Here is a 21,206-nt window from a genome sequence, read left to right on the forward strand (position 1 = left end):
GAGATGGAGGGATCGGGGGATAGGGCAGTGGCCTTCAGCCAGATGGGCAACGGGCGTGTTGTTATCCCTGCATGAGCGAGCAGGGAGAAAACAGCACCTTCTGCAAGAACATGGGAGAGGCTGTTAGGGAGGAAATGAGGCCTGAAGAGGGTGTAACCATGGCCAGGGAGGCCAAACACTGGAGTGCATGCAGGAGAGGGCTCTGAAGGTGGGGGAAGCGGAATAGCAGGTGCCCTCAAACCTCACCAAGGTAAAATGTCCAGTTCAGGGGCTGCTCCCTGGATCCTGAAAGAGGAAGTGGGGGTCCTGGACCAATCTTCGCCCCTCTGAGTGGATATGCTCACGTGCCTCCTGCTCACTTGCTGTCCGTGTGTCACCGTCACACAGAGGTGTATATGCAGGCGGCGTTATGGAAAGAAGTATGTGCTGTTGCGCCAGCTCCTGCCAGGTTGGGGAGGCGGCCCATGCCACCGGGGGCTATTGACCTGATAGCACAGTTGGCGACCACCTTGCAAAGAGGACCGTTTACTCACTGCAGAGGGACTGCATTGTGTCACAGGGACAGCCTAGGGTTGAGCCCATGAACAGATGAAGGTGCAGGCCTGGCTTGAGAAAACACCGGGGCAAAAGGTCAGCACTGTGGGCCCGCTGGGAGAGCATGACCTGGCTGTGAGTAGGGCAGGGGCCTGGAATGAGGGAGGGTGAGCATGAGGACAGGCTCCAGCCAGCAGCCTGGTGGAAGGAGACTCCTGCATGCAGTGAAGGTCAGTCTTGTTTGCCAAGATCAAGGCTGAGACCTGTAAACAGGGCCCCACCCCCTGGGAGTCTGCAGTGTCAGGGAGGCATGAGTCCCTCCCTGCCCAGTGAGCGTTCCTGCCTGCCAGGGACCGCTGGTGGAGCGTGACCTGGAGCCTGGAGGGGCTTGTGTGCTCACAGCTAATCACCCCTCAGTGTGTGCCCAGGAGCCTCGGAGGGTGTGTACAGGAAGTTGTGGGACGTAGCCCCCAGTTGGAGGGGTTAGGAGGGGTCAGGAAGGCCCCCGGCTAGCTCAGAGGGGGCTCAGAGGACGTGCCTATACTTCTAGGTGCAGCGTAAGAGGGTTGGGACGTCTTAAGACATGCTCACCTATGTCTGGGACTCCTCTCTGGCTGAACTTGCCAGCCATCTGTCGTTCTGGCCTCTATGGTTCTGGGCCCCAGTAGCTTCCTTCACATGTCCTGCATTTGCCGATTTCACACTTCCAAGACACCCAGGTGGTTCCTGAGTGGCCACAGATTTGGGGAAGAGCTTTTAACACAGCTCCCCTTAGCGTGTTATCACCTTCTGGAATCTCGGGGTGGGGTGGACAGGTGGGCTGGCAGTGGAGACACAGGAAGTCCCCCAAGGCCACCTGTGCTGAGTGGTTCAGGGGTGGTGCTGCACTTCCTGGCTAGGATGCTGGAGCTCCTGAACATGGCCCAGGAGGCAGCACTTGGCTATTGAGGTGGCATTACATGGGCTGCAGGTGAACAGTGTCTGCCCTTTTGAGGGTCTGCTAAAGTTTTCAAAACTGGTAGGGAAGACACAGGCATGGCTTAGTCCTCCTTGGGATCTGGTGGTGTTGTCCAGAAGCGCTTGGGGATGGGCTTATCCTGATGTATGCCCTCTGGGTTGGCCGGAGCATCCTCATTCACCTGTTGCTACAGATGAGCATCCAGTGCAGGTGGTTCCAGGAAGAATTCTTGAGCAAAGAGGAAGAGGTGGGCAGCCAAGCAGTCATTGAGGGACCAGACTGAGAGCTCACGAGGGACACAGTGGGCCCTCAGGGAGTCCCATGTGAAGGCCCAGCAGCTACCTGAACTTGCTCAGAGTTCCTCTGCCATGGCCCCAAGCCAGCACTGTCATTACCTCTTGGTGTGATTGCTCTCCACGTTTTTGGTCAAGATGGGTAAATCCTAACAGCCTCCTATCAGGTTTGTGGCCAATAGCAGCCACACCACCAGGTTGCAGCTTTGGCTTGGCTTGCAGCTACAGGCCAGTCTTGTGGCAGCTGTCACTCAAGGTGCTTCCTAGGATCTGAGATGGAACCTAGGAAATCCCCCCTGTCACTCTGTGGCACCCAGGCCCTCGTATTAACAGTGGGGGCTGCTCTGCTTCTCACTGCTCCCACACCCCGCTTCACCCCTGAGGACACTGCCTGGCTGGCATCTGTGACAACAAAGCCCTCCTCCCTAAGGCCTCTTCTGGTCCCAATGGGCTGAGTAGCGCTAAGTGGCAACAGTTGCTAGGAGTTGGGCAGCAACTGAGAGGCCAAGGTCCTGCTTTGCTGCTGACCCTGATCCATGAAGGCTCTCTGCCCCTGCTTTGCCACCCATTTGGTCCAGGGTACTGCCTGTCTGTACCAGCATTCCTGGGAGGTTGGCATGGCAACTCAAGGAGGCTTGGCTGGGGGGAGCCCTGAGGTGCCAGAAAGTCAGATCCCAGAGGGTTTTACCTTGCTGGTGTGAAGATAACAATGTCTGACTCACCTCCTGCTTCCTGGATGCCGCAGCAGGGACAGCACCCTCCCAGCCTGACCTGTGTGATAGCAGCCACAGGCCACGCCCTGCCACCCAGGGCAAGGCTCAGCCCTCTGCCCACACTGCTTCCTTCTGCTCTCAGGACTTCAGAGAACTGGTTGAAAAGCTGGAGAAGAATGAGAGGAAGCTCAAGAAGCAGCTAAAGATTTACATGAAGCGAGTCCAGGACCTGGAAGGTAGTGTGTATGTGTGTACGCATGAACACGGGTACCTGCATGGCACAGGTGTGCCCAACGGCCGTCCTGTGGAACTGAGGCTGCCTCTGCCCAGGCATCCTTCCCTCTTGGCTTATTTCCTGCTGGACGGGCCCGGCCAGGCAGTAGAACCGGGACGCTGAGAGCACCCATGCCCTCAATCAGTCGAATGTGGAAGAAGGGTAGAAGATTGTGGTCCCCAGAGTTGGGTGCTTCCTGTGAAGCAGGCTGTGTGGGGCAGGAGGGCTGAGGGGGGCAGAAAAGTTCCCCGGTGGTCCTTGCCCTTAAGGGGTTTGGAGTTGGGAGGCAAGACGATTTGGTGTGAGACAATGCTCCGTCATACAGAGGCCCTGGGAGAGCACCAGTACACGTCCACCCCTTGGGTGCCACCCTGCTCATCCAGGCCCCAGTGTGCCCATTAAGTCCTTTCAGCAGGGATGATCCTGTCCATCTGTCAACAGCGGGTGCACACACCTGACACAGCACCTGACGACAGCAGGTGCACATACCTGATGTCACATCTGGTGAGCCAGGTCACCAAGTGTGCTTCTGTGTGAACGCTCAGATGTGTCTCCTTAGCTAGGTGCTGCAGAGGCAGGGCTGGGTGCTGTATGGTACCTGCTCCCATGAGGATGGATCTGGACACCCACCACCCTCCCCAAACTGCTCAGGCTGAGGGGAGGCTGGGGATGGAGGATAGATGCCACCCCACCCCACACCACAGAGACTCCACCTTGGAGAATTGCCTTAGGTGTTAGATCCTACAGCAGACAGGTTCCCATGTCTAACCTTACACATGGGTACAAGGCACAGTGCCTTCTTGAACCAGACTCTGTACTGTCCCATCCAAAGCAGGCCACAGGCAGTGCCCCAACCTGCAGCCCTTGGGGCTGTACTGCCCAGTATCCTGAGAGTGCCCTGTGGCCACACACAGAGAACCAAGTATAATGGGCCCAACCAAAGCCTTGCATATCTTCCATGAAACTGCCACCTGGTGAGGCAACTTTCCCACCTGCTGCTGCCTCACGTTGCCATGTGCCAGGGACTGAGCTCCCCCAGTGTCACGCAGCCTCAGGGGACAGCACAGAACGTGGTACTCTGAGAATGCAGTGATCAGTCCCAGGCCTTCATGTGTCCCTTTCTCTCCTTCCTGCTCAGCTGTGCAGGCGTTGGCCCAGAATGACCGGAAGCGCCATGAGCTCACCAGGCAGGTCACAGTGCAGCGGAAGGAGAAGGACTTCCAGGGCATGCTGGAGTACCACAAGGAGGACGAGGCACTCCTCATTCGGAACCTGGTGACAGGTCAGGACCCACCCCCTCCTGTGTCTGTACTCAGCACGGTCCTTCCCAGCCTCTATCTGCATCCCCCCCACCCCCGTGGCTCTTCTTCCCTGGACCATCCACTGCCTCCAAGTGGTGCTCTTGGTGACTGCCCACTGCTTTTCCCAGAACAAGTCAGCCCCGTCAATTGCACACTCACATGGACCTAAGGACGGGAGGCCCCTGCTCTGGCTGCTCTGGTGGGCAGGGGTGAGTGGGGGAGCTGGTGGCATGGCTCATGCCTGCCACATGCTTCCCCTAGAGGCAGCCCCAGCCCCCTCATTGGCGCAGCTTTGTGTGGGCAACTGCTTCCAACAGCGGTGGCTGCACGCTGCTGCCATCAGCTCGTGCCCAGCCCATTGTCTTCAGCCCCAGGCTTGATCCTCCCCAGGAAGCTGCTGTTTAGATCACACAGGGTGTCGTGAGACATCCCTGTCACCTGTCCAGGTTGAGGATAGGGCAGCTTCTGTCCAGAGCTTTGCAGTTTGCAGGCACAGTGTGGTCCGTGCATGTACATAGGCTCTCAGGGGAGGGTCTTCTGGTCCACAGGCATCTGCTCTTTGCTTTCTGGCCAAGTAGCTGTCGCTGTGCTGCTCACCAGCATCCCCATGTGGGATGGCATGGAAGTGGGAGGCATTTGGGGAGAAAATGCAGAGTCCCAGGCCACATTTAGAAACTGTACCCCAACCCCGCCACACACACACACCCCGCATCAGAATGCACAGCCAGACGGCAGGGGATTTGAAAACCTGAGTCAATGCATTCACAGAGCCTGGGGTCACACAACCACTGTGGGGGCCCAGTAGGGCTAGTCTCCCCTTTTGCATTCTCCAGATAGGTACCTAGGTTGGGGCTGGCCAGGCAGGCTGCAGTGTGCTTCCAGGGCTCCCAGGCAGTTGAGTGTGGAGTGGAGTGGTTGGGGTAGATTTCTCTTGCTGAGCTGGAACAGAGCCTCATGCACCTTAGGGTCACTCTGCTTGGGTGTGCCACCAGTGGGGCAGGGGTACTCCTTATGTTTGCCCACTGTAGGCACTCCCTTTCAATGGCTGGTTCAAGGGAGCTGTTTACCTTACCAGTGCTGCTTGCTTTGCCATTGTACTAGTACCCTCCCATTTGTTCTCACACCCCACTGGGCTCCAACACGGTCACCACCTGCCCTGTGCCAAGCCCACGCCAGCAGCACGTCTCAGAGCCAAGAGGTGGAGCCTTAGAGGAAAGAGCCATGCACAAAGGAAGAGTGGACTCTGAACCACTCACTCACTTCTCAACACTTCCCGGCATTCCTATCTGTAAAATGAGAACATGCCACCACCACTGCCCCCATCACGTGAGATCTATCGAAGGTGAATATACTGTAGTAGGACTAAAAATCCCTTCTGAGACATGGGGGCTGCAGGCACATTCCAAGCTCAGATGGGAGGTCGCTGCTAGCATGGAGAGATTGCCCTCAGGTGCTGGAGGTCATGCTCTGTAGGGTGTTGTGCCCAGGGCTGGGATGCAGGGAGAGTGGAGTCTGACAGCCTAGTCCTTATTTACTTCAGTTCTTGGGTCAGCACAGCCTTCACCCTCATTCACGAGAGTCCTGGCAGTGTCCTGGCTCTGGCTGCCTCAGGCCAGGTCATGTCCAACCAAACTGCCTGGACAGTCTACCTCCCTCCGGACCCCAGCCTAGCAGATGCCAAGATTAGCAGCTCACTGCTGAGGAAGACCATGGAGAATAGAGCCCTGGCCCCTTCTAGCCTGGATTGCTCATGTGTAGCCCAGGTGCCTGAGCAAACGCCTATGCGATCAGAGGAGGATATCCCAAGACAAGCTGTTTGTACATGGGTCATCGGCTTGTGGTATTGTTCTAGATAAATGTACTGGCATTCTCATTAGAACCAAGGCACTTCTCCATGGTACCCAAATGCTAAGCAGGTACCCAAAGTGTGCTGGCCAGGAGTAAGCGTTATTGAAAGGGATGTGGTTGATGTGCCATCATAACCCAAGGAGCAAGTGGTGGTGCTGGTGGCACAACCCCGGCCCAACCCAGACCAGGAGGACCCTGGCAGAAGGGCAGGGAGGATCCTGCCCACAGGAAGGTGGTGAAGAAAACTCTGCCTCACTACTGTTCCAAGCCTGGCTTGGGGGAAGTGAGGGGAGGTGGCTCATGATGCTAGTTTATGCAGGGGCGGGTGAGGGTGATGAGCGAGGTCAGGGTCTGGGGGTACAATGTGAGCACCCCATTTCCACTTGTCACCTTGTATTTGCACTGGGCCTCTTATCCCTGCCCTGCCTCTCGGGACTCCTGTCACCACTTGTCACTTTAGGCTGGCTCGCTGGGTCCCCTGGAATACTCTGGGATAGAACATAGTGTGACAGCTTCTCGCTGACCCTCCCCAGGCTTTAGCACATAGGGGACAAGGGTCTGAGCATGTGTGTGCAGGTCTTGGGGAAAGAGAGAGTTGCTGGTGGGACCTGAACAAGGACAAGAGTATTTGTGGCCTGCTGCATCTGTGTGCCTGTGAGTTCACAAGACTAACACTGCCAGGTCCTTTGTCCCCAGAGTGACAGCCAAGGTGGCTGCGGCCTTACCAGTGCTCAGCTGGCTGACTGCCTGTAGGAAGCTAGAATTTTGGCTGGCCCTGGGGACATCCTGGCTGCTGGGACCTGATCATACAGGTCCCTGCAGGAAGCAGGGGTCCCCAGGGTTGGAGCGGGGGTGGAGGGGTGGTTTTCTCCCAGTGGGGAGCCCCGTCCTGTCTTCAGCCTGCTCCCTGAGGCCTCCTTAGCTGGTGGCCCTGCATGTGTGCACAGCTCTGGGCTCTCTTCTTCTGCAGTTAAGAACAAAGAGCTGGGAGCTCATTCCATGGTTTGGCTGTGGTGTTTTTTGCTGAGCAGCTGAAAGTGCTGGTCAATAGGGCCAGAAGGCATTTGTGTATCCCGGTAGCTTCTCACCGGCTTCCCCGCTCCCTTCCCCACACCCCTTCCCACAACCCTCCCATTCCTGGGTGAGCTACTGAGAAACAGTGAGGAGGTTTCTCAGAAGAGGAGTGTGAACCCTCTATCTCACTCTTTGCTGCTTGCTGCCATCTTTGCCGGTAGACCTGAAGCCCCAGGTGCTGTCGGGCACTGTGCCCTGCCTCCCTGCATACATCCTCTACATGTGCATCAGACATGCAGACTACACCAACGACGACGTCAAGGTGCACTCCCTGCTGACTTCCACCATCAACGGCATCAAGAAAGTTCTCAAGGTCAGTGGACTGTGCAGGAGGCTGGGACTGAGAGCAGGCGTCCCCCCACTGCTGCTTCTCAGTACTTGAGTGTTGGGGCAATGGATGAGGTCCCCCGTGTAGCCAGGATGCTTGGATTAAGCCAGAAATCCAGGGTAGCCCGAAGGGACTGCCCAGTGCTTATTAGCATGCCTGGGTCTGCCTGCCACTGCTACGTGAACTGGGGAGGCATCCGGCTGCAGCCAAGGCCTACTGGGCCTGGCCCTGTGACTGATGGAACTGCACTGGAACCTAGGCCGCCTTTCACCTTTCACCTGGACAGCACTGCTACCTTGCACCACGTGCCACAGTGAGGCAGCTCTGGACCAAGACAGGGCTGCCCTCAGGATGTTAACACAACTCAGAGACACGAGCGCCTCTGTGACCAAGTGGCAGCCCCTGCAATGGCAGACTAGCCTGCAGGGAAGTGAAGCCCAGTCAGCAGGAGCCAAAGTCAGGTGGTGAGTGGGCAGAGGGTCTTTAGCCTCCTAGCAGCCCTAGGATCCAAGGGTTACTGCTCAGTTTTGTTTTGTTTTGTTTTGTTTTGTTTTGTTTCATTGTCAGGAATCCTTTATTCTGTGGTATTTTTTTCAAGAACAAATTTTTTTTAAAGATTTATTTATTTTTATTACAAAGTCAGATATACAGAGGAGGAGAGACAGAGAGGAAGATCTTCCATCCAATGATTGACTCCCCAAGTGAGCACAACGGCCAGTGCTGTGCCGATCTGAAGCTGGGAACCAGGAACCTCTTCCAGGTCTCCCACACGGATGCAGGGTCCCAAAGGTTTGAGCCATCCTCGACTGCTTTCCAGACCACAAGCGGGGAGCTGGATGGGAAGTGGAGCTGCCGGGACTAGAACCGGCACCCATTAGGGATCCCCGGGCGTTCAAGGCGAGGACTTTAGCCGCTAGGCCATGCCACCATGCCCAAGAACAAATATTATACGTATGATATACTTAATATCTACATTTGAAGCAGATATATCAGGACATAAAAAATTATTAAACATGGAAACATTGAAAAAATAGAGATGTCTTCAGTGTCTCCAAAACATAATTGTAATACAGAAAGACCAAAACATTAATAACTACGGTTCAGAGCAAAAAAAAAAAAATTAGTTTCATCAAGTGATTGTAAGGTTCTCGTTACAATCCCAGCTGTCTCAGTTCTGTTTTTAAAGATTTACTTATTTGAAACCCTCTGTTTATTTTTCATATGGCTGCAGCAGCCACATTTGGGTCAGGCTGAAGTCAGGAACTTCTTCTGGGTCTCCCATGTTGGTGCGGGAGACCAAGTACTTGGACCAGCTTCTGCTGATTTCTGCTGGCTCAAAGTGGAGCATCCAGGATCCAAAACAGTGGCCATATGAAGCTGTCCTCAAATCCACCCCACCACTCAACACTGACACCTCCAGGATGTAAACAGGGCACCAGACCCTGCTCTGTGGTCAGGCCATCCCAGAGCTTTGGGCTGCATGGCCTCTTGGCCTGCAGGCTCCATGGGCCATTTCCTCCATGCAGGGCTCTAAGCATCCTGGGGGCTCAAACATGCATCTCCAGCCTTGAGCGCTTTCAGAAGCTGCAGCCAGAGCCTGCCTCAGGCTTGGACTGACTATAGAGCTCACCTCCCTGAGGAGGCCTTCCCGAATTTCTAGCCTAGTTGGCAAGCCCCAGCTCCACTGGTGACTTTACTACACTCCTTGTTGCACCATCATAGCTCATTCTCTCTGGCCTTGAAACAATGCTAATATACCCACAGCAGAAGGAGCACCCCGAAGTCAGTGATTCTAGAAGGAAACTGTGTTAACACTGTTTGAGCTGCTGAATGGCTTTCTCCACGCTCCCCTCCCTGCCCCCATCTTAGTTTATAGCCATTTTCTAGAAAGTTTAGCCTACGGGAACATCTGACCTCTTGATACATGGGACCCCAAAATATTTCACTGGCAAGCACCCTCAGGTCCCCAGAGCTGGAGAACAGGTATTCCGAAAAGGGGCAGGGATCCTGGTGGTTAGTGCAGAGAGCCCAGGCAGCTGGGGCTGAGCCCCGCTCGCATTGTGTTCTTCAGTGGTGGGAACAGCCTGTCACTTGTGTGTTTCTGTATGTACACACCCAATCAGCAACCAGGACATGGCTTCCAGGTGCCATCTCTTGGTAGTGAGTAGACCTTCTCTCTGTGGCCAGCAAGGGTCATGCCCATTGTCAGGGACACTGTGGAATGCTGGCTAGGATGCAGAACACGGAGTTTCGGGTAAGCACTTGGCCAGACAGGTACCCTTTCCAGCTGGGCAAGGGATCCTTCTCTTTCCACAGAAGCACAATGATGACTTTGAGATGACAACGTTCTGGCTGTCCAACACCTGTCGCCTCCTTCACTGCTTGAAGCAGTACAGCGGGGATGAGGTGAGTGCTGGGCTGAGGTCCCAGAAGGCATCCTTGCTCGGCCAAATGCATCCCAAGGTGCTCTGCAGCTTTTGGAGGGAAGTCAGCTCTCTGACCCCCTTGCCAGGACCTCAAACTCTGGTAGGATTTACCGCACCTGGTGACTGGGAGTGGGAATGAGGCAGGACATAAGAAGCCTGCTTCTGGGGGGTCTGGACGAGCAACTCTGAATCAAGACAGAAAACTGAGAGGGGATGTGGGCTAACTGTGCCCTTCCCTTGTCAGAGATCCTGGTGATCTTGGTATTTTTGCACCACTTCAGTAAATGCCACAAGAAAGCCAATTGTCTACTGTCCCACTCTCCCATGCCAAGCTGTTTCAAGTCTGCCTGTTTCAAGAAAAAGATGGGTAGATAAAAAGAGGAACCCAAGTCAGCCCTGTATTTGTATGGACTGGCCTTGAAGCCCGGCTTCATGCTGCCAACTGAGTTTGATGGCTAGGCCTGCAGCCTGGTTGGCACCATCATGTCACATTCCATTTGGGACCTCCAAGGCTCCCCATCTCCACCGTAATTTCTAGAAGAGTTCCTCCATGCTGTGTGCATAGTATATGATCTAGGAGTGGCACATGTTCACCTCACCTTCCTTCTCTGGTGATGGTCCCAACTGCTTCCACACAGGCCCCACCCACATTCCCAGGGGCCTCCCCACCTTTGCCTTGCTTCCTTTCCTTCACAAACCTCAGTACCCACCCTTCCTGAGGCAGCATAAACCAAAACTGTGCAACAGTTTTCCAAGCTTTATTCAGTCTTATGTGCTAGAGCAGATTTTGACACAGCTGTCTCCTTGGGGTGATAGGAGGCTATGCCACCCCAGCTGGTCTTACCTTGGGTACTTAGCTTGACTCATCTCTTTCCTGAGAGTCAGAACTTGTATTTGATCGCTTACTTTTATAATGAAAGAGTTGAGCTCAGATCAAAGAACCATCCTTTGTTCCAAACCAGATGTCTTCTGTGATGCACACAGGCATTTTTTTTCTTTAAAGATTTATTTGAGGGGCCAGCATGGTGGCTCAACAGGTTGCTCATCCATCTGCAAGTGTTGGCATCCCAAATGAGTGCCAGTTCAGGTCCCGGCTGCTCCACCTCTGATCAGCTCCCTGCTAATGGTGTGAGAAGGCAGCAAAGGATGGTTCAAGTCCTCTGGACTCTGCACTCACATGGGAGAGCTGGGAGAAGCTCTTGTATCCTAGCTTTGATCAGCTTCACCCATTGCAGCCATTTGGGGCATGGACCAGTAGGTTGAAGATCCTTTTCTCTTGGTCTCTTCTTCCCTATGTAAAAAATCTGCCTTTCAATTAAAAATAAATTTTAAAAAATATTTATCTGAAAGCAGATTTACAGGAAGAGCTTCCATCTGCTAGCTTACTCCCCATATGGCCGGAATGGCCAGAGCTGAATTGAGTTGATCAAAAGCCTGGACACTGGAGCTTATTCCAGGGTTCCCAAGTGGGTGCAGGGGCCCAAGGACATGAGCCATCCTCTGCTGGCTTCCCAAACCGTAAGTAGGAAACTGGATTGGAAGTGGAGCAGCCGGGACACAAACCAGCATCTGTCTGGAATGCTGGTGCTGCAAAGAGGAGGATTAGCCCATTATGTCACCACACCAGTCCCAACCTACACAAGCTTTTTAAACACAGAACCACACTTAATTGTCTCATTGGGACTCACCACTTGACCCAGTGGGATGGATATTCGAAATGGAATGTAAGATATGTAAGGCTAGGGTGAGTCCAAGAATCCCTTACCTGAGGCTCTCCCTAGATAAACTCCTGTTCTTGGGAACAAGACATGAAGCATGGCAGAACCAGGCCAGCACAGTCAAACAGTGAGTGAGAATGAATGACTCAGTCTATCTGAGCACTTACGGTCATCCTGCCTTCCCCCCTCCATCTGCCTTTATTTTTATGAAGACTGTTTTGATGTGGCAGAGTATAAGAGCTTCACTGGAGTTGCCCTTTTGAGAGCACAGATTGTATGAAACCACTGGCTTTCCTTAGGATGAAGAACAAGGACATTGGTCATGTGGCTGCTTTTGACATTGGCAGTGCTTCTGGCTGGCCTGCTGTTACATCTTGTTAACACAGAAGCCTAGGACACCAGATCCCTAATGCCATGGAATCACTTCAGTCCACCTGCTTAATGATGAAATTATACAGAAGGTTTCATTATACAATCACATCCCATAACCGTGGTCCTGCTCCCTCATGCACTGGGCAACCTGGTGCATTGGGGTGAGTACTTAGCAGAGGAGTCAGAAAGCACAGAGCCCTCTTTGTCTGGACCTGCTGTTGGTCTGAGTTTTGCTACTTTAGGGAAACTACTTTGGGGATCTGGACTCGATGCTGCAGACCTTTGTAACTTCATAGTTGTGATCTCTCCACGTTGTCATTTTTATACCACCTTCAAGTTCAAGGGCCATCAGTGAGGCCTCAGAGTTTTCTAGTACTTTGTACGAGCCCAGTGGCAGCCCATAGAACCTCGGTACTGCTTACCCCTCCCTCTTCAGGGCTTCATGACTCAGAACACGGCGAAGCAGAATGAGCACTGTCTGAAGAACTTTGACCTCACAGAGTACCGACAGGTGCTGAGCGACCTCTCCATCCAGATCTACCAGCAGCTCATTAAGATTGCCGAGGGCCTGCTGCAGCCCATGATAGGTAAGCTGGTGGCGGTAATGGCTGCGAGATTAGGGAAGGCTTGCAGGGGGCAGCCCACCGTACCTCCAGGGAACCACACTTTGGCATGCACTTCATCACGGCTGCAAGGAAATTGATTCAAAAGGCAAGGTGCATTTTCCCTGAGTTCCTTGAAGATTCCTCATATTAACCACAGCCTCTGGAAACCCAGGCACTTCCTCAAATGGTGCTGTGGTTGTCAGCATACAGACGTGCATTGGAGACTTTTCCTTTATCTGTGTTACTATAAGATACCATATTGTTCCCCCAAGCAAGTTAATTTAAACAGATAGCCATTAAAACTCCTCTGGCCACCTGTGGGCTTTGTCTGTGAAGTATTGCAGTGCTGGTGTTGGGAATGGAGGGCAGATATACTCTGAAGAATAAAAGGAAAAATTCTCTGAGCTCCATGAAGATTAGCGAGGAACTCAAACCTAAACCTGTGTGTGGCACTCGCCTAGGCTCCTTATAGCATGTAGCTTCTGGGTGAATGCCCGATTGGACCAGTCCAGAAATCCATCTCCCACCCGGGGTTCACTATAAATCCTTCTTCCAGTCTGGCATCTTATTGTACTGGGCAGAGGACATAGTGACACAGAAATTGGGAACACATTTTAGAACTCACAATAATGCAATGGTTAATAGCAGAAGCTCTTTGGTCAGACCTGGGTTCAGGTCCTGGCCCTGCCACTTCCTGGCCCTGCCACTTCCTGGCCCTGCCACTTCCTAGCAGCATGGCTTTTAGACAAGTCATCCAACCTCTTTATGCCTCAGTTTGCTCATCAGTAAAAATGGGCAGTGTCTTATACAGTTGCTAGAAAATTAAGAAGTGTTGACCCTAAAGCACCTGGTACACAGCTAAGTGCTAAAAAAGACCTTCTGTCCATTGGTTCACTCCCCAAGTGGCCACAATGGCCAGGGTTGAACTGATCCGAAGCCAGGATCCTGGTGCTTTCTCCAGGTTTCCCATGCTGGTGCAGGGTCCCAAGGCTTTGGGCCATCCTCTACTACTTTCCCAGGCCAAGAGCAAGGAGGGAGTTGGATGGGAAGTGGAGCATCTGGGACAGGAACCAGCACCCAAGTGGTATCCTGGCACATGCGAGGCGAGGATTTTAGCTGCTGAGCCATCATGCTGGGCCCCAGTGTCTATGTTCTTAAAGTCACTCAGATCCTGGACTCTGTTCAGCACAGGCAGTACAGACTCAGGCTGACATGCCCATTCACTTTGTCCCATCACCAAAAAATCACAAGGAGAACAGTTGCATCTCATATAGAGATGAATGCATTAGAACATTCCCTACCACATGTCACTGAGTTCCTGATCATGGCAGTTGTGCCGTGCCTCTGGACAGTGCTATAGGCAAAGCCCCAAGTCCCTGATGCTCTCCTTCATCCAAAACCCGGACCCTGTCTGTGCCAAGCAGACAAACTTCCATCACTCTGCTTTCCTCTTTCAGTTTCTGCCATGTTGGAGAATGAGAGCATCCAGGGTCTCTCTGGCGTGAAGCCCACGGGCTATCGGAAGCGCTCCTCCAGCATGGTGGATGGAGACAACGCCTACTGCCTGGAGGCCATCATCCGCCAGATGAATGCCTTCCACGGGGTCATGTGCGACCAGGGCCTGGACCCCGAGATCATCCAGCAGGTGTTCAAGCAGCTCTTCTATGTGATCAATGCGGTGACCCTCAACAACCTGCTTTTGCGGAAAGATGTGTGCTCTTGGAGCACGGGCATGCAACTCAGGTAAGAGGGCAGCACAGGCCCAGGGGTGGCTGGGAGAGAGCAGGCCCCTGCTGACGCCGACCCTGCCAGTGTAGGCAGCACAGCACTCACACACACACAGCACGGCCGGCTGGGGGAGAGCACACAACACAAACACACACCAGCCCTCCATGGGAAGCATACAACACACACACACACACACACACACACACACAGCCCTCCATGAGAACTCCAGATCTCTCAGGCAGTCCTTGATGTAGTCAATGTGTTTAGCAAACCCAGAGGACTTGGCAAACAAGTTCATAACTTAAAGATGGCTCCTTACTCCGATATGAAGTTTGGACCCATTCTAGGTGGGCCAGAGGGGAAACTTGGAGATTAGGATAGGCATGAGGGCTCTGTGGGGGAGGCATCAACATGTGACTGTTTATTAATTGTACATCAAAATACAGAATGGCCCTTTTTTCTCCATTAACTGATGTGCTTTGGGTGTTTTTAAACAGCCACATATTCATTTATTCATCCTTTACTCAATAGCTCCTGGGCAGGGGGTGGGGAGCTGGGCAAACCTTTTAACCCCGTGAACTCGAGAGGGTGAGGACACGGCCCAGGTGTCCCCTTCCCAAGTGGCTTAGGAGGAGCACCTCACACAGCCCTGCCCTCTGCCCACGGTTCAGGTACAACATCAGCCAGCTTGAAGAGTGGCTGCGGGGAAGGAACCTTCACCAGAGTGGGGCAGTTCAGACCCTCGAGCCTCTGATCCAGGCGGCCCAGCTCCTGCAGCTGAAGAAGAAAACTCAGGAGGATGCAGAGGCCATCTGCTCCTTGTGTACCTCCCTCAGCACCCAACAGGTAGGGTGGTGTTCCAGCCACTGCCATGCTGGGGCCCAGCTTCTGCTTCCCACCTTCCCTTGCATGTGGGCCTCCTACTAGTGTTGCACCTTCCCTCCCCCACTCCCAGCCTCTAGGAGCCCTTGTGACATCATCCTCAAGGTGTCGAGGATGAGCTAAAGCCACCTTAGGGTTGTTCCATCCTGGGTACCGCAGGCCCTCTGACCTCCTCTGCCCACATCGCAGGTTAGGGCAATAAAGCCTGCAACACATGAGGCTTCATTAAAACCACAGCAATCAGCTGTAGTGTCTCCTATCTGGAATGTTCAACTCTTTGAGACAATGGCTGCAGGAGTATTTGCCTTGCTTACAATGATGGAAAAACGTTCTGTAATTCTGCTTTTCATGTGGTCCTATATTCACTTAAGACCCCATTATTTTACGTTATTTTAAATGAAATCGTTTTAAAAGGGGGCATTTCAATATCTCTGTCCTCCTCCTCCTCCTAAAAGTGCATTTTCACCATGGCTCGGTCCCAGTCTGTAAACGGGTAAGCTCCGTTCACGCACTTACCCATCTTGCCTCCATCATGAGTGTGGCTACTTGGCAGATAGTCTCCGAGACCAGCCCAGGGAAACCAGACTCTCCAAGTCAACTAGCACATCATCTTCCAGCTCAGCACCTGCAAAACCAAACCCCCCAACTCAGCACAACCAGGCACCAGCGCTCACCTGCCTCCTCTGCTAGCCACTAGGGGAGTTCAACTGCTCAAGGAAAGACTTCATTTTTTATTTGAAAGTTATATAGAGAGATAAGGAAAGAGAAGGATCTTCCATCTGCTGGTTCACTCCCTAAATGGCTTTAACAGCCAGAACTGGGCTGGTGTGAAGCTGAGATCCAGGAGCTTTTTCCGGGTCTTCCACATGGGTACAAGGTCTTGAGCCATCTTCTGCTGCCTTCCCAGGCCATAAGCAGGGAGCTTGATCCAGAAGTGGAGCACCTGGGACTGTTCAGAACTGGCATCCATGTGGGATGCCACAGATAGAGGATTAGCCTACTATGCCACTGCATCGGCCCCTGAAAATGTTCAAACTGTTTTTTGCCTTGTGTAATATACATAATATACAGAAGTAAGTATTTTCATACATTGACTTCTAGAATACAGCTGGCCTTGCATGTGAGCAGGCTACTTCACAGACAACTGGTAGGCAGACAAATATGCTGTTCCATTGTAAAGGGTGAGAGAAAGGGTGGAAGGCTAGTTAGGTGATGTCAAAAAACCCCTTTCTCACTGAAGGTAGGAATCCCAGAAACCTTTCCATTATCAGCAAGTAAGAGGGTGAGGATTCCAGGCCGTTGTTTTCTAAATTCATCATTATCAGTCAGGCACCAGGAAGGGCGTGTGAGGTGTGCAGGTGCCAGGGGTAACAGGACCCAGGCCCACCGGGCAAAGCCAGGGACTCCCTTGGCGGCAGTACACTCCTGTGTTAATACGGAGCAGTCCGGCTCTACCTATAAGCATTGTGGTTCCAAGAGAATATACAACTGTTCCAATGTCATCCAGTCTGATTGTCATTCAAGTTCAAATATTGTGTTATGTTCATTTAGTGATGCACTAAATTTTTTTTTTGTTCTAACAGATTGTCAAAATCTTGAATCTTTATACTCCCCTGAATGAATTTGAAGAACGGGTAACAGTGGCCTTTATACGAACAATCCAGGTGAGTTTTAAAATATTGATGAATTTTATAAAAGTGTCGGTCTAAAACTCGAAAGGAATATTGAGAATACAAACATTAATGCTTTTAATACCAGTTGTATGACATGCTAGAAGACCCGAGATACTGGGGCAAACAACCCTGTCATCCATGACCCCCAGGGACTGCACTCTCACATTCTGTACAATGGGGAATTTCATTGGCCAGCAGTAATGCCCAGTGGAACTAACAAAAATAAGCATATGATCAGCATACACTCAGAAATATTCTCTTAAGAAAACAACTAAATCTTGTCTCTAGGGCTGGAAATATCTGCCTTAAGGAACAGGCTTTAAAGAACACGCTAAGTGAACAGTTCTTTAGGTCTGCTTTTCAAGATGATGGGAATTTTTATAACCAAAAACAATTAACCATTTAGAGCTGAGCCCAAGCTGCTTTTGGCCAAGTGCCTGGGCCCTGTGTGCAGTGGCAAATGAACAGCCTGAGCATGATGGCCACACGCCAGTCATCACTGGGAAAAGTACACCCCATTCTTCTCATGCTTCCATGTGGGGACAGCTTACAGGAAGAGGTAGCACTTCCTGAAACTTCCTTTAAAAATTTTTATTTATTTTTATTGGAAAATCAGATATACAGAAAGGAGGAGAAACAGAGAGGAAGATCTTCCATCCACTGATTCACTCCCTAAGTGGCTGCAGTGGCTGGAGCAGAGGCAATCCGAAGCCAGGAGCCCAGAGTCTCTTCTGGGTCTCCTACACAGGTACAGGGTCACAAGGCTTTGGACCATCCTCGATTGCTTTCCCAGGCCACAAGCAGGGAGCTGAATGAGAAGCAGGGCCACTGGAACATGAACTGCCACCCATACAGGATCCATGTGCATTCAAGGCGAGGACTTTTAGCCACTAGGCTACCATGCCAGGCCCTTCCTGAAACTTCTTAAGCAATCCTGTAACAACTTGTTTTTTTTTTTAACTTTTTTTTTTATTGTTATTACCATTTTATGATACAGACCCATTGGCCCTGGGATTTTCTTTATCTCCTCCCCAAGTCCTCTTTCCCCACACTGAGTTCCCCTATATTATTATTATAGTATATTATTATAGTATATTATAGTATTATTATTATAGTATAGTTTTAGTATAGTATATTATTATTATAGTGTAGTTTTTCATAAACAGTCATTTGCCCATCATTGCGGGCATGGACCATGGCATCCTATTGTCGAGATATAGTGAACAGTTTCATTGGGAGTCCATCTTTGATCTGGAAGTAGAGATGCATACTGCATTGTATCCTCACATCTGAATATAATAGTCTTCATTACACAGTTACTATACATCCCCTTAAATGAAAAGCCACAATACAAAATCAACAACAGGAAGAAAAAAAAAGAAATTAAAAATGTCATAAAGTTAAATAATATGCTACCGAATGACTAATGTGTCGCTGAAGACATGAAAAAGAAAATCAAGAACCTTCTTGAAAAAAATGATGCTACTGTATGATCTACGGGTCAGTGAAGACTTTAATGAGAAACAAGGTATTCTGAAGAGATGAAACTAAAAAAAAAAAAATCAAAATCCATGAGATATAGTTTCCACTGATCTTTGTTGGTGAGATAAGTCTCTTATAGGCCACAAATAGATGGGCTTTGTTATTTTAATCCAATCTACTTATCTGAGATTTGATTGATGATGTTAAGCCATTTACATTCAGAGTTAATATGAATGGGTGATAATTTGGTCTTTTCATTTTAGCAATGGATTGTAAATTGATTTAGTCTTCTGTTATTTTACTGGAATGTTCTTCACATTTGCCTTTGGTTTTGGAGGGCGCTATTCCTCTTTGTCAAGAGAATATCTTTAAGTATCTTTTGTAGGGCAGGTTTGGAAGAGGCATATTCTTTTAATTTTTCTTGACTGTGGAAGAATTGTATTTCGTTTTCAAAAATAAAGGAAAGCTTTGCTGGGTACATCATTCAGTGCCGACAATTTCTTGTTTTTAGAATCTGGAATCTAATGTCACTCCATTGTCTTCTGGTCTGTAGAGTTTCCTGTGAGAGGTCTCCAGTGAATTTAACTGGCATTTCTTTATATGTCAATTGATTTTTCTCACATGTGCATCTAAGGTTCTTTTCCTTATGTTCGATTGAAGAGAGCTTGATTATCATGTAGACGTCTTAGTGAAGATCGCTTTTGATCAGGCCTGTTGGGAGTTCTATGCCCCTCCTGGATGATGTTTCCCAATTCTTTCTCTAAATTAGGGAAATTTTCCCATATTATTTCATTGAATACACCTTTAATCCCAGTTTATATTTCTGCACCTTCTGGGACTCCCATAACTCTTATATTTGGCCTTTTAATAGTGTCTTTCAATTTTTGAACAGTTTTTTTTTTAGCTTGACCCAGCTCTGCTTCCATCTTTTTGTTTGTTTCCCCCTGGTAACAGGAAATATCTTCCAATTCTGAGATTCTTTCTTCTGCTTCCTTAATTCTGTTTTGGAAACTCTCCACTGTACTTTTAATTTACTTCACTGTATTATTCATTTTTGACATGTCAGCTTTCATTTGATTCATTTCCTGTGTGACATATTCCTTTAACTCCTGTATTATGTGCTTCTCGTTGTTGATAAGAAGCTTTAAAACAAGTGTTTTGAATTCTGTGTGCCCCATTTTCTCAAGGTCTTCCTCAGATACTCTGAAGTTGGCATAGGCTTTTGCTCCTTTGCATGGGAGTCTTCAGTAATATTCATTGTGCTTTTGTCTCTTCTTTTGCTCTTGGTCCTTGTACTTCTGGTTAGCAGATTCTTCTCCTTGGGGCAGGTTTCTAAGCTCTGTCATCCACAGGTCTACAATTCGATTTTCTTATTGCAGTTGGCTCACAGCTCTTTGTTTGCAGTCACTTGTGCCAATCCCTCCAGTGAGTTCCAGGTCTGGGTTCTTATGTTAGACTTTCACCATGGTCTCCATAGCCCCACTCCTGGCTCACCATTCTCCGCCTCCTGTGATACTGTGCTGAGACTGCACCATTGTCTGTACAACCTTTCTCCCACTTCCTGTTAGAGCAGTTCCCAGGCTTAGGGAGACACCAGGAGTCCTATATATAGCTAGCTTGTTGGTGGTGCTGATCTTGATGGAACCTGTTGGCCGTTAGGTCTGGCCACATGAACCTCTTTGACCCATATGATGCTGAAGTTGTTATTATTTTCCCTGTGGGACCAATGCAATGCACTGAGTTCAGTGAGTTCTCTCCCAGCTCAGTACATGTGCATCTCATTGTTTTTCATGTAGTCTTAAAGCTTTTGCTACACTATATAAAATAGCACCTGATGTGCCACTGCTAGAGTTCTTGATCTGCTGGCCGTCAGGTCTTGATGGCTACCCAGACCCATCTTAGGTGGAACCTGTAGGATGTCATGCTGTTACAGTTCACTGAACCAGAAATGAGTTCACTCCCAGCTCAGTGCATGTGCAGTCCTGTCCCATAGCCTTTTGTCTCCCTACACAAAATGGTGCTCGATTCAAGTCTAGCAGGCATACTGGGCTGTGAAATCTAACGTGTTCCTGCACTGCCCATCTAGGACCTGCTGCTCTGTCTCTGCTCCTGGTCAAATCAAACAGAGCAGCAGGACAGGCAGTTTTCTCCCTTAGCTGGGACCTTTTTTACTTTTGTTTTTCAGGAATGTTAGGACTGAAAATGGTTTTCTGCTCTCTAACAAGCCTAAACTATCCTCACAGTAAACACCTCACAGGCCCCAATTTCCTGAGGTCTTAATGTAATTATTATGGAAATCTTCCTGTGGCATAGGCTGCCTCCTTTGTGTGATCGACCTTAGCTGGCTGTTGCTGGGTGTCATAAGTATTCACTCAGTCTTACCTCTCCCCACAGGCACAGCTGCAAGATCGGAACGACCCTCAGCAATTGCTGTTAGACTTCAAACACATGTTTCCTGTTTTGTTTCCATTTAACCCATCCTCTCTGACCATGGACTCCATTCATATCCCAGCTTGTCTCAACCTGGAGTTCCTCAATGAAGTGTGAAGTCAGAGACTTCCAACATGAACTTCAGTCCCAGTGAGAGCAAGAAGGAAGTATATGCAGAAAAGTGAATTCAGGGATCTATTTAAGTTAATGAAAGTGGGTCAAATCAGAGCCTGGCAGCCTGTGGAGAGTGCTGAACTACACAGAAAAAACCACGCCCACGTCGTCATTTTTTGTACCTACTGCTCAGAATAAAAACACTTGAAATACGCAAGATTTTTAAGGTGGATTGCAGTCTAAACAAACACATATAATCTACAGTCAACACCAAGAAGTCCCTGTGGCCATATAAAAGATGCCAGTTCTATAAAAAATGGAAGCTGCCTAATTTTGCTATTTGCATATAACTGGAGAATGTCAGTTAAAACAATATTAAAAGATATATAAGTCATGTAAATTGCCTTTAAATGATTTTTAATAAATAAAGGTACTGCTAACTTTGACAATATA

The 21,206-nt window shown here is 50.1% G+C and overlaps 1 protein-coding gene across 1 annotated transcript in view; it reads left to right on the plus strand.

Moving 5' to 3' along the window:
* The window catches only part of MYO5B (myosin VB), a 145,342-nt gene extending 124,136 nt beyond the window's left edge, over window positions 1-21,206 (plus strand). The window contains exons 31-39 of the mRNA XM_058676849.1: window positions 2,641-2,734; window positions 3,911-4,054; window positions 7,157-7,308; window positions 9,640-9,729; window positions 12,276-12,426; window positions 13,902-14,187; window positions 14,844-15,018; window positions 16,638-16,718; window positions 20,604-21,206. Of these exons, the coding sequence (XP_058532832.1) occupies window positions 2,641-2,734; window positions 3,911-4,054; window positions 7,157-7,308; window positions 9,640-9,729; window positions 12,276-12,426; window positions 13,902-14,187; window positions 14,844-15,018; window positions 16,638-16,718; window positions 20,604-20,756 (1,326 nt within the window). The 3' untranslated portion in view covers window positions 20,757-21,206. The remainder of the gene's footprint in view (window positions 1-2,640; window positions 2,735-3,910; window positions 4,055-7,156; window positions 7,309-9,639; window positions 9,730-12,275; window positions 12,427-13,901; window positions 14,188-14,843; window positions 15,019-16,637; window positions 16,719-20,603) is intronic.

Source organism: Ochotona princeps, chromosome 18, assembly GCF_030435755.1.
Source record: "Ochotona princeps isolate mOchPri1 chromosome 18, mOchPri1.hap1, whole genome shotgun sequence".
Classification (NCBI taxonomy): Eukaryota; Metazoa; Chordata; class Mammalia; order Lagomorpha; family Ochotonidae; genus Ochotona; species Ochotona princeps.